Genomic DNA, 12,526 nt, shown 5'->3' with positions numbered 1-12,526 from the left:
GAAGATATTTAGTACATATTTCGTGGAAGCAACGGTTTCGTTGAAAGCGAATTGTTACTTTGCAGGGTAACCAATAGGATAGGCGAGAATGTATGATAGATTGATCACCGGGAAGAGATATTTGAAGCGACCTACTTCAATGATCAAAATTCTAAGACAAGAGGCAACCCTAGTGTCTCATTCTTTTCTCTTGTAGCGCCTTCTGTTCTCTCCCGATACCGGGACTATGATTCAGAAGCAGCTAGGCTCTATTACAACCTGTTCTGACGATGACGCGACCATGTTATGACAAGCGTACGCTTTTATTAGTGACCAGCGCACTCTGGGTGAAAATCACATTTTATTCGCTGCATGCTCACCGCGTTTAGCGCCACATAATAGACGTCGCGCATGAAGTAGAAACGTAACCATGCGCAGAGATTATGCTAAACATATCCACCTGACCATGACAAGTTTCTTTCCGATTCAGCGCCAAGGGGCCTTGAAAAAAATTAATAAACTTAACATGATGCTGAATAAAAACGTCGCGAAAAAGAAACACAAGGTTCCAGACAAAATAAAGGACTGGTGTTCAGTCAGCGGCCACAAACAGTAGAGTCTAGCTCAGCCAGAGATTTTTACATCCCCGGACTAAACATTGATGCGACATAAGCAGTACCAGGTATCGCATCATACGATTCCATCCCAGACAAAAGGATGCTGCAAATATCATCCTATGATAGGATTTCAAAAGAAGTCATGAAAATTATGCAAACGAGTCTGGCATATTTGAGAGAACAGTAATACAAGCACACACATTCTCGAGTTCCAAGAAACACCGCCTGAGGCGAGGTGGAGGTCCGTTCAGTCGTACGAAGTGGCGTACCACAGGAAATATATGGACGCCACCAGCGCGAACGCGACGGGAAAGATGACGCGCGCTAGCATATCGAGTTCGTTGACCCGGTACGCGCGGTACGAGCGTTCCGTCTGGCTGGCCGTGTCACACATGACCGTTACCGCCCTCATGGTGGGAGGTTTGCGAGAGACGCGGTAGCGGGGCTCGGCCACCGGAGACGACGACGCCCAGGGGTTCGCCACGCCGGCGGTCTGAGCCCTGGCCTGCTCCCGGTAGGCGCCGTGGGCCACCACGAACTCGAGCAGGCTGCAGAAGACCATGACTGCGCTGACGAAGAACCACACGTCCCCCGGCTGGAGCTGGGTCGAGTGCGGATTGGCGATGCGGTTGTGGCCCACCTGGGCCACCAGCATGAGCAGGCAAGCGACACCCAGCGTCACCCTGGAGGCGGCCGCGCCCACGTCCACCCAGAAGGCCATCCAGGACACGACCACCACCATGGTGGACGGCATGTAGGTGATCAGCAGGAACGACCACGTCACCTTGGAGAAGTGGAAGCGGGCCGCGACGGTGGGGTCGCTGCCCACCACGGTGGAGGCGTCTTCGAGCTGCACGGGCTCGGTCAGGACGAGGGCGTAGATGAAGGGACGCGCGTCCCGGTGCACGGTGACGCTCTCGTACTGGCCCCGAAGCGGGCTGACGGTGTCGTTGTTGACCCACGTGAGGCTGGGCACGCTGTCGCCGTTGTGGAAGAGCTTGACCACGAGGCTGCACACGGTGACGCCCAGGATGAAGTTGGCCTGCTGGCCCAGGCAGAGAACCTGCGTGCGTTTTTCGGAGATGCGTGTTCTGGAGAAAAGCACTCTAAAGTGTCAGATAAATACTGGAAGCTTGTTTGTTGTGAGGGAAAAAAGGTTCGAATGAAACGGTGTCCTGGAAGACGAACTTCCCCGTGGATATACAGATCAGCACCTATAGGATATGAAAAGCCACGCATTTGCAAAATTTACGCAACTTTTTTGGGACAGTTAATCGTGCATTCTTTTAGAGACCAAACTTTGCGAACCATGAGTTCACATGACGTTCTTGTAACCACAAGTGATAAATGTTATGATGATGGTGATGATGATGATGATGATGATGAATTTTTATGGCGGAAGGCCATCTGTCGCCAAAGAGCGTCATTGTACTACGTGTTTTCGATCTGCTCAAGGGGGATCGAAGACCCATTTCCAAAGCATATTGACCCTAAGAAGCCAGGCACCAGGCAGGGGAAAGATGCACCCATTGTATCACCGGCGGGTAACCGGTGGCACTGAGGTTCGAACCCCGCACCTCCACACAAGCGCGGCGGATGCTCAAACGACTAGGGCACCGCTGCGGTGCAAGTGATGATTTTTTTTAATTGTGTTAACTATAGACAATATAGGGCGCAAATACGCGCTGTAGACGATTTCAGTTTCGACAAATGAGCGCCGTCTTGTTGGAGTTTGCAGGGACACTTCTAGCGTCGTTACTGCCGATGCCATCATTGGGCTTCAGGGTAGCAGCTCGTGAGGTGCTGACGGAGTAGCGTATGACCTCTGGCAGTGTCATCAGCTGGAAAGATGGTTAACAAATCAAGAAGTTTTGCAAGCGGTTTTGTACCGCGTTCTTCCGCGTAAGTGCTATGGCATTAGTGCCCACAGCAATCAACCATAAGCAGGAGACCAGGCTTCGACGGAACGAGCAATCTGCATCGGTAAGTGCGATGTTCGTAATTATTATGTGTAGTTATTTTTTCACCCGTTGCCTGCGGAGTAACTGTCACACAGTGCCGCGTGAGTCGGAAAACAAAATTAAATGTGTTGAAAAACAGAATCGCTGAATGCTACCGAAAAGATGACATTCGGAGGAGCAGGGCTTCTCATGAACGTTCTGGCTGCTTTCTTGGTCATGAAGAGTGCGAGTTAATTCTGACAACAGCGTTTGTGATGGAGTAGCCCCGTCCCCAATTGAATATCCAAGCGAAGGTCACAGCGATCTATGGGACAAAGACGAATCTCCATCTGATTGTTGCAGTGTCCACGTTCGCAGCGATACGCGCGGCGAAACTGAAATTTAGTTCCTCCTGCTGATAGCACAGTACTATTCACACTACTAGCAATACAAGCCAGGTCATTTAAAACAATTCGCCTTCTCACTTAGACTGCTCTCTCTAGCACTTCTCGGTTCACTAATAACACATGATATAATAACAGGAAATAATAACGCGGGATAACACATAAGGTTGGTACGTTAAAGGAATGTTATTACCGCATACGGGAGGCCGAATTGCCGCCTATGTGTTCAGAGTGCCTGCCCTGGTTGGGGAGAAGCACTGCTCAAGTTATCACGTTTGCTGTATGTCTGGCACGTTCACACAGTTTCTGAGTAAAGCTATTTACAGTGCATTCAATGGGCTTGGAATCGAAGCGGTCATTATAATCTATGACAATTTTTTTTATCCCCTACATGTTGTGTGTTCTTTCTTTTGTCCGTTGTAGTCATGTTTTCTGCACGCTTTGTTTTTGCGCCAGAAGTTCAAGCAGCCGCTTTCAATCATGCCGTGGTGTGCTGATTTGCTTGTTTTTATATTCACTGTAGGCTCCATTTTCTTTCAAGTGGCTATGCCTTCGCGCACCCGATGCTAGCGGAGAAGTGGGCTGTCCATACTATGTTCTCGCCAGATTTGGCAAGTATACGCATTAAGTGCTGTTCGATTAAAAGAACTTAGTCGAAGCATCAAAAGCCTGACTTCATTAAATTATGAACACACTGGTTGAATAGACCAGCCGCAGTGCTTCACTCGTGTCCGTGATTACGTTTAGGCAGTGGACTTCTTTTAAAGTAGGAAGTCTTTTCTGTTCAGCAATGACGTCCACTCCTAACGCAATTCGTAGTAGGCAGGAAAAATGGCGAATCAGAAACGCATCGCACCAGCACTGAGACTTATGCCTAATACGCTGTGCGGACACATTGGCGGCTATTTCCATTTTCGCTGACTGCTGGCGCAGTTCATGAGTAAGAAATGCTGGCCATAGAATATTTGCATTGCCTAAGACATATCAGCTCGTAACGCGATAGGCTTAAGGTTTCGCTTCAGCAGAAAGTGCGGCGTCGGCGATGTGAGCGAGAAAACGGGTAGGGTTTTAACGGTGCTAAATTGAGCAGACGTGCGAAATCGTGTGTTTATTAACCTGGTTGGCTCATGGTTTTGCTTTGTGTTTAGCCTAACACGAGGCGCGATCGGCTGCGGTGATAGCATAGTGCTCTTGTGCCGTGGCGATAGCACAGTGGTCTTGTGCAGTGGCCAGCGAAGTTACCATGTTCCCCTTTACCACCCGCATACGGACACCTGTGACCTATTGTGTGTGCTTTCCTGCCCCCAAATCATCTTAGGCTGCCTGATTCGGCCTTGCCGTCCACCCGAAGCCTGACGCCTTCACAGGCATCCCAACCTGAACCTCGTCATTGACAACTGTTCCACTACGCACCATGCATCCTCACCTTCAGCGCTGCATGCACGTCTTAGTGCGCAACGATGCTCTACGCCCGCCCTTGCGGCCAGCATGCGATCGTCCGTTCAAAGTGCTCCGGCGTGCTCCCAAGCACTTCCTCCTGTTCATCGACGGCCGGGAAGATAGTCTCCGTTCACAGCTTCAAGCGCACATACGTAGACTGACGTCATCGCCGCAAGTTCACACCAGCTCTCGACTACGATACCTTTACACGGCACGTACGGTTCGTACCAGCACCATTCCCTCTCCGCCATTCCGAAATTCAGTTTCCCTGCTTCATGGCTTCCTCGCTACAGATGGTGGGAAGAGGAGGTAGATGGAGGGTGGCGGTGAGTTGGTGGGTAGCCGTCAAGCTAATGGGGCGGGATGGGGAGGTGGCTGGTGCCTCTGGAGGGTCGAGACTTCATTCTCTACATATATACAGTGAGACACGGGTCTGGATTTTCGCATTCTGACACTGATAATCTACTTTGTGCACAGCACACCTGTTCTGTCTCGGACTACTTCTACAGGCAAAAAGCACCGCCTACCTGGAAGACCATCCTCTGACGGGAGAGCAGGAAGTCGTCGTCCCTGACGAAGACGTCCGCCTCTTCGCAGCGCTCCACTCGGCCGATGCTCTCGAAGACGACGCTGGGCTGCCACACGCGGTCCGCCAGGAACTCGGGCATGATGCGGTGGCCGAGCTGGCGCAGCACCTCCACGTTGACCCGGGAGTCGCGCCACAGCAACGACACCCAGCCGTGCAGCTGGAACCCCAGTGTGCTGTCCTCGATGTCGCCCACAAACGTCACCTCGAGCTGGATGAAGACCTCGGTCTTGTTGTCAGCCGTCTGCGGCGGCGAAGATTTGCTGTACCTGCGAAGACAGCATCGCCAAGAAAGTTTTGTTTGGTTTTCCTTTACATATATCGATGAATGTACAGAAGATAGGAGCGTCCGCTTTGAAACGGGGTGGTGCAGGTTCCACGATGCTGTGCTTTTTATTTTTATTTGTCGGAGTTAAAAATGATCTTAAGATTCATCATTTTCTTTAAATACGCTTTCAGTCCGACCCATCTAACCTCTTCTCACATCTCTGCTATTGAGGCACTAATCTTCCAATCGCTTTTTGATAGTTTCCACAGCAGATTTATTTACATGACCATTGTTATCTCAAACAATATGGCCTCAGCGAGAGTGACTGTGCTTGAATCGACATCAAGATGGATACCATCACATTCGAGTATGAGGTGTTCAATTGTTTCTGCAGATTTACCACACACAGCTCACATGTCATCTTCTTCGTTAAATTTCTTTTTGTAGCTGCGCGTTCTTTAATTCGTGGCTTTAGTGCCACAGAGGTTGTCGTATGTAATAGCCAAACGCTTCTGCGTTAACTTGTTGGCCTACGCGAATGCTGTTGAGGTGTGCTCCTGGACCAGGCAGGCTACGATGAACGGGAAGTGGGCTCTCTTTCGAATGGCCCGCCTGGGGTGAAGTGACTCTGGCAGTTTGAGAAGTGAGCAGCCTACCAGGGCTTGCGATACAGCTGAAGCTTTCACATGTGGATCATTTCTGGAAGCGGCAAAAATCAGGAAGCTGTAACGTTTCGTCATCGCCGCCGGTGCACGACCTTGTCGTTGTTCAGCTCGCCTTCACTGTGCAGGAAATGGAGTGTAATATTTCCGCGACGCCATTATACGTCTATCGCCAATGAATTTTCCGGAACGTGCGATTCTACAGTGCTCGGGACTTTTCTCAACTACAGACTTCTATGCCATTTTTGAACAAAGTTAAGATCACTGCCATGTGCGCATGCCACCATCGCTGTTTATAAAGTTTGCCCCCCAAGCGGCTTGCTTAGATAACATTTATCTGGCTTTCTACCTGCCCACGTGTCATTACCCGTGGGAATATTTACACGGCACTGTTGTCAGGTTAGGTACAAAAACGGACGGCGGTTGATAAAGGATTAAGAACCGAAGATAACGAAAAGGTCGAACCCTATTGCTCGAATGTAACAGCACTGTTTCGAACCTCTGTGCCCATAATTCTCAGCGTAACACTCAAAGCCAAAGACACTGCTCTGACATAGTTTCGTCGCCTTCGTTCTGTTCGATTATGGGTGCACACGACCTATCGACTCCTGCTCTCCGAACCTGACACAGCCTCAAGCTTTGAAAGTAATGCAGAAGGAGCTTTAATGCAGAAACATTGCTAGCGCCATTACGAGAAAAGCCGGCGGCACGTGCGTACTCGCAAATGGTACAGAAAACCCCAGCGATGGCAAGAAAAAGTGTGCCGTCATCAAACGGCCGTATGAAGCCCACAGCACGCCGAGAACTGCCGCTTCACACAATCTTATACATGTTTGGTTTGGCTTATGGAGGTTTAACGTCCCAAAGCGATTCGTATATGAGGGACGTTGTAGTGAAGGGCTCCAGAAATTTCGACCACCTGGGGTTCTTTAACGTGCACTGACATCGCACAGTACACGGGCCTCTAGAATTTCGCCATCCCAATCCGACCGCCGCGGCCGGGATCGAACCCGCGTCATTCGGGTCGGCAGCCAAGCGCCATAACCACTGAGCCACCGCGGGGGCCAATTCTTTACATGTCGTTCGTCAACCTCGCCACTGGCCGACCTCCAGGTGGCACCAGCTTTTCCGACATTGGTACCAAATTTTGACGCAACCGTTTGCACTACAGCGCTCTGGGTGGTGGCATGCGATTTCTCGTTGCATATAGCTTATATGTGGTAGTCAAGTTGGAGGCTAGCCTGTGAAAGGGATTCGAACCGACGACATATGCTCCTTCGATTGTGTGCCTTCCCAGACTTTCGTATAAAAATTGTGAGGCAACAGTTCGTCGTACAGCGTCCCAGCTTGTGCCATACGTGTGTGTGTGTGTGTGTGGGGGGGGGGGGGGGTCAATGCACCCAAAAGCGGTAATGCTTTCTCATTCTCACACGTAAGCCATCTTAAGTGTGTCTGCCGAATATTTTCCCCTCTGCGTGAACTTGCCATACTCAGCACTGCGCTGGCAGTGTGTAGGGAACAGACCCTAAGCCTCACGCTTTATCGCCCTAGCTTTATCTGGCCGCTCTTTGGTATGTGTTTACCTATTCGCGCATTCGTGACATTATAGCACGAGTGCATATCAAACAGCCAGATAAATGTGCGCCGCTTTACTGCACGCAGAGCTCTCGAGAACAAAAACAAAAGGAAAGGAAAAGGAAAGGAAAGGAAAGTACATGCCGTCGGATGGCCCTCTGGAAAGGGGACTGAACTTTCAGTGAGTGTTCGACTCAGCCCTTCTTTGTTTTTCGGATATTCCAGTTGAGGCGTATGCCAACTGCGGTTTGAACCCTAGTCAAGCCGTAGTGGGAACATGCCTCCATTATTTGCAATCCGAACGTGGCTTATTTAACACGGTAACTGGAAGCATTACATAGTCATGCGATTCCTTTTGTACTAACCAACTGCACACGCGACAGTATTACATACATCCGAAACACCTTGAACTTTCACGCACCTCAGCAGCATAGACGAATTTATTTACTTCAGTACTCCTTCAAACACTTCTACATTCTGACTCGAATAGATCCGCTTTGCTTCATATAGCTCTCAACGAACTGATCTCCCTTTCAGTGTTTCCAGGACTAGCTAGTTACGGTTCTTACCTCTGCGTTTAGCTAAACTCTGGACTGAGCAGCCAAAAACGCTGCTCTATTAAAACGTCTATTAAAAACATTTTGAGCCTCAGTTTTGTATCCTATATTTACTTTGAGTGAATTAATTGCTCCCCTTTCCTTATGTAACAACCCTAAGATGGCCTTAAGGGCCTTGTAAATGAAATAAATAACCCTAGCGTTATTACAAACATAACCTCACTAACAATAACCTGGTTACCAGAACCCGTACCGCTCAGTGTACCGTTTGCTTCTATAGCTGATGTACATTGAAAGCCACGAATAACGCATGACCTCGCCTCGACACCTTCTCCGAAGACGTGAACACAGCGCAACAAAAAAAGGAGAAAACCAAAGCCACGAAGCGATGAACATCAATAACAGATTCGACAGTCAGGTGGAGTTTAAAATACATGGCAGGAATTTTAAATAAAGATTGTTAATTTTGTAGTTTAACATCTTGGAGAAACACATGGGCGGTGAAAGCCACCCAAGTGGAGGGGTCGGGATTAATTTCGACTGCCTGGTGTTCTTTAGCGTGCGCTCCATCGCACAGTACACACGCGCCTTTTGAGTTTCGCCTCCATCGAAGCATGGCCGCCGGGGACGAGACTGGACCCGGGTACTTCGGCTCAGTAGCCGAAGGCCTTTAGCAATAAGCCACCGCGGCGGGTAGTACTTCGCGAATGACTACAACGTCAATGCATTTTAAAAGCATTGCTTAGGTAGTTTCATCGAGTGATTATTAATTGCTATCCCGGAGAGAAGGTAAGCGTAGCCGGAAGCGGCAGAAAATTAGATCGCGGATGAGATTAGGAAGTTTGGGGGATAAGGAAGCCGCATCTGGCATAGGACACGGTTATTTGGAGGCAGTGACAGATGCCCTGGGAGATATCTATAGCGGCTATCTTTAGGTCTATAAATGAATATGGCGACAACTAAATGATGTTTAGGAGTCTCGGAAAGGAAAAGCAGTTTATGATAGGTAGCGAGGTGCTGGAAGTGATAAGGGGATACATTTACTCATGGGCAGCAGGTAGTGACCTCAGATCCGGACCAAGAAATTGAAATAACTAGAATAATGATATTGTGCGCTGATTTGGCAGGAGCTCTCAGAGGCATCTTAACAGTATCTCTGAAAAGGGAAATATATAACAGCTGTATATTACTGGTACTCTTCTACTGGGCAGAAACGTGGTGGCTAACGCAAAGGGTTGAACTGAAATTGAGAGTAACGCAGTGACTTAAAAAAAAGCAAATGACACGTGTAACGTTCAGAGTCAGGAAGCGGGAAGAGCGAGTCAGAGAACGCGGGTTAATGAAATCCTAGTCGAAATCAAGAAAACAAAATGGGCTTGAGCAGGACATGTAATGCGGAGGAAAGATAACCGATGGTCGTTAAGAGTAACTGACGGGTAACAAAAGAAGGCAAGCGTAGCAGGAAGCAGCACAAGGTTAGGTGGGCGGATGATATTAAGCTTACGGGGATAAGGTGGCGTCAGCTAACGGGATTAATTGGAGGGATATGGGACAGGTCTTTGTCCTGAATTGGTGACAGGCTGATGATGATCCCCGAGTACAGCAATGTATGAGCCAAGAAGCTACACAGTTACATTATCTTGTAAGTTGCGCCTGGTAGCGAAAACTGCTACTCCATGCAACAGAAGCGAACAAAAGCAGACGAACTAACAGATTTAAAAAGTACAGCATCATACACCACAGACGGTAGCACGCATGAGCGCTTGTTTGTAAACGTGGTCCCAAGAGCGAGCGTTCTTTCGAGCTAGCTATCGAATGCTGCGGTTGTGGTGACTGTTCTCTGTATTTCAGCCATGTTCCCAGTGCCTTGCTTATTACCACCTGGCTGAACCTTTTCCTGCCAAGCCCCAAGCTTCACATTATACCGACAGTCTTGCCTTCTTAGTATGATATGCCTTCGTAACACTACATGCCGATGCAAGGAAAAAAATTCGGCAGCCACACTAAATACTGCTTACGTGCGAGAAGGCGTAAGCCCGCCCGCCCGCTCACTTTGTGAACGCTGTCACCGCGCGTTGCAGCGTGAAGTGACCCGATGCCACGCAGCTTGCAGTTCTATCGCGGCCCGTGCTTCGCGTTAAGGGTATGACGCGATAGCTAATGGGTTAATGCCCATAAAAGGAGTATTGGTCTTTCGCTACTTAATATTCATAGATGTCTCGGAATCCTCATACCAATTCTGGCGCAGTGGTGCGGTGGTTAAGCGATGCGCCACTGCCCTGAGATGGCAGGTGGTGCCACGGGTGGGGCATGTGCGAACCAAGTTGTCCCGAGCAACCTACCGCGACCAGTAATTAATTTAAATGCCACCGGCCAGGTTTCATAAGGACGCCATCTCCTATGGGTACCACTGAGTATTAGCACACGCGGACCTGTTTTCGCTCAATGGGGCAAGTAAGGCTTAAAGCCTTAATACACCCCACCTGGAGCCCACGACCTGGGTGTAGAGAGCCGCTTCCTCGGCGGAGAACGCGGCGCAGTCCCTGAGCAGCGTGAGGAGCAGGAGCAGCAGCCGACTGGCGGAAGACGACCAGTGCCCGCTGCGCTCGGCTCTCGGGTCGCACCGGGCACGGCACCGCTCGGAGGCGCCATCGGGCAGTCCCGCACCGCGGTCTTGTACCGAGGCGGCACCTAACACCTCGCACTCCGAACGCATCACCTTCGACGTGTTCCTAGAGGGCAGTGCCAGTCGAGGAGATATACTCGAAAGCCGACCGCCGCAGCACCGAAGAGAAGCCAGGACACGAGCAGGGACACGTGAGATGAACCGCGAGAGAGCACGAACGCGGCGCCGATGCCGATGGAAACCGGCTCGTGCCAGGAGCGGATATTAGCCGAAGACGCGCCGTTGATGATGACGACGATGGCGTCCTCAGGCTTAATGGCACATACTCACGGCGGGGGATTGGCTAGGGTGCATTGAGGATACAAATACTCTCATGGACAAGGAGTGGAGTATTTGGATAATTTTGTGTCTGAGACTAGAATTTGTACAAAAAACTGAAGAATAAAACGAAAAAAAAGCTGTGATTTCTCATTATAGCAGAGGAATCTACCTGATGTAATTGTATAGTCGTGAATACAATCGCACTCTGCGTTCAGGACATATCCCTTGATGCTTGCCCCGAAGGAGAGGAGAATAGAAATAGATAGTGGAAGCAAAATTCTAGTGATGGGGATCTCCAAGTAAATTCTACGACGAGACTGGAACCGCCAGGAGAAGAGGAAAAAGTGATCTATGAACTCAATTTCGCCACTTATAAAGACTCACAAAGGTTGGTCATGGATAACCCCGATCCACGTAAAGATTTAGTCACGGCATTCTGCCCTGCAACAAGGTCATGGACACCTCACACTGCCCTGAACTGCACATCCGCACACTCCAATCGCGCCGTTGTTCGGCCTGCATTTTCTTCTATTTTCATTTTACTTCGCATTCTAAATTTCTTCCATTCTGCTACTTTTACTTTTCATTTTAGGTAAACCATGTAATGCTAATTAGTCAGCCTTTAGCCAGCCGATTCTCGGCCGATCCCCTATAGAGTGGGCATGGGACTGTTATCTACCAGGACAACGACATCAATAGAGCGTCTACGTGCAGGACCCAACCAACGAAGGATCCGGCGACTGGCACCGACGCACTGGTCTCTCGCTGGAGATGCAGCAGGCCACGTTACGTGGGCAGAGATGTCATCATCGGTCACTAATTCCGCAAACCTCTTTCCATTCATACAAGTCAATCATTTCATACCTTCAGGATATAATAAGCTTATATATCAAATAGTCTTGACTTACCAAATACGCATCCAATATCGGCGGCGATTATGTTTAGTGTGCACCACTGAATTTTGCATACTATAACAAAGATGCCTCAGTTATGAAGCATGCAGATATTATGCATTTCGCCCACACTCCGCAGGACAGTGCTTGACATTACTACACTGTACAACGTTACAGCCCCTGAGAGGCCGTGGCAAAAAATTTGAAAAATCGAAAATTTTAAGGCACTTATGAAAAAACTGAAGGTAATGGTCCTGCAAAATATTTCTTTTTAAGTGCTTCAAGGGATCGCATCGAGCAGTCAAGACTGCCATAGAAAACCAATGGGGAGCGGTTTTGACGATAGCAAAAACGTGAATAGAACGAAAAACACAACACTGCCGTCGGGTGATCTGCGGATATATTGATTGTTACAGTGAAATATTACATTATATGAAATAACTGCGTCCACAAACGGTTTCCCGCTCAAAAATGCTTTTGTCCATAATTGCTGGGTATGAGAACGATGAAAACAAGACAACGCAGATGCACAAGATTACAACCAGGAAGTAAACGCTAACTCCGAAGACCCTTTTGGTAGACGGCCAATGGACTCGGAGCTGAGTTCTTTTTCTTTCTCGCTCTCTCTCTCTCTCTCGACCAGATATCTGGTTATTCA

The 12,526-nt window shown here is 49.1% G+C and overlaps 1 protein-coding gene across 1 annotated transcript; it reads right to left on the bottom strand.

Moving 5' to 3' along the window:
* Positions 1 to 691: 691 nt before the first annotated feature.
* LOC144106637 (gamma-aminobutyric acid receptor subunit alpha-5-like) lies at positions 692 to 10,970 on the bottom strand. Its single transcript, XM_077639479.1, has 3 exons — positions 10,512 to 10,970; positions 4,908 to 5,235; positions 692 to 1,659 (listed from the first exon to the last, which is right to left on the bottom strand). Exons 1-3 carry the CDS (start codon positions 10,742 to 10,744, stop codon positions 844 to 846), a joined length of 1,377 nt encoding a protein of 458 aa, XP_077495605.1. The 5' UTR covers positions 10,745 to 10,970; the 3' UTR covers positions 692 to 843.
* Between the last annotated feature and the right edge of the window lie 1,556 nt (positions 10,971 to 12,526).

The sequence above is a fragment of the Amblyomma americanum genome, chromosome 10 (assembly GCF_052857255.1).
Source record: "Amblyomma americanum isolate KBUSLIRL-KWMA chromosome 10, ASM5285725v1, whole genome shotgun sequence".
Lineage (NCBI taxonomy): Eukaryota > Metazoa > Arthropoda > Arachnida > Ixodida > Ixodidae > Amblyomma > Amblyomma americanum.
This window is presented reverse-complemented; position numbering and strand designations above follow the sequence as displayed.

What these genes read in the sequence shown, in the direction of transcription:
- LOC144106637 (XM_077639479.1), bottom strand. Translation starts at nt 10,744, where the DNA reads ATGCGTTCGGAGTGCGAGGTGTTAGGTGCCGCCTCGGTACAAGACCGC. An exon ending in ACCCAGGTCGTGGGCTCCAG is followed by an intron (nt 5,236 to 10,511) that starts GTGGGGTGTATT and finishes CTGTCTTCGCAG; the next exon opens with GTACAGCAAATCTTCGCCGC. An exon ending in GTCAGAGGATGGTCTTCCAG is followed by an intron (nt 1,660 to 4,907) that starts GTAGGCGGTGCT and finishes AAACGCACGCAG; the next exon opens with GTTCTCTGCCTGGGCCAGCA.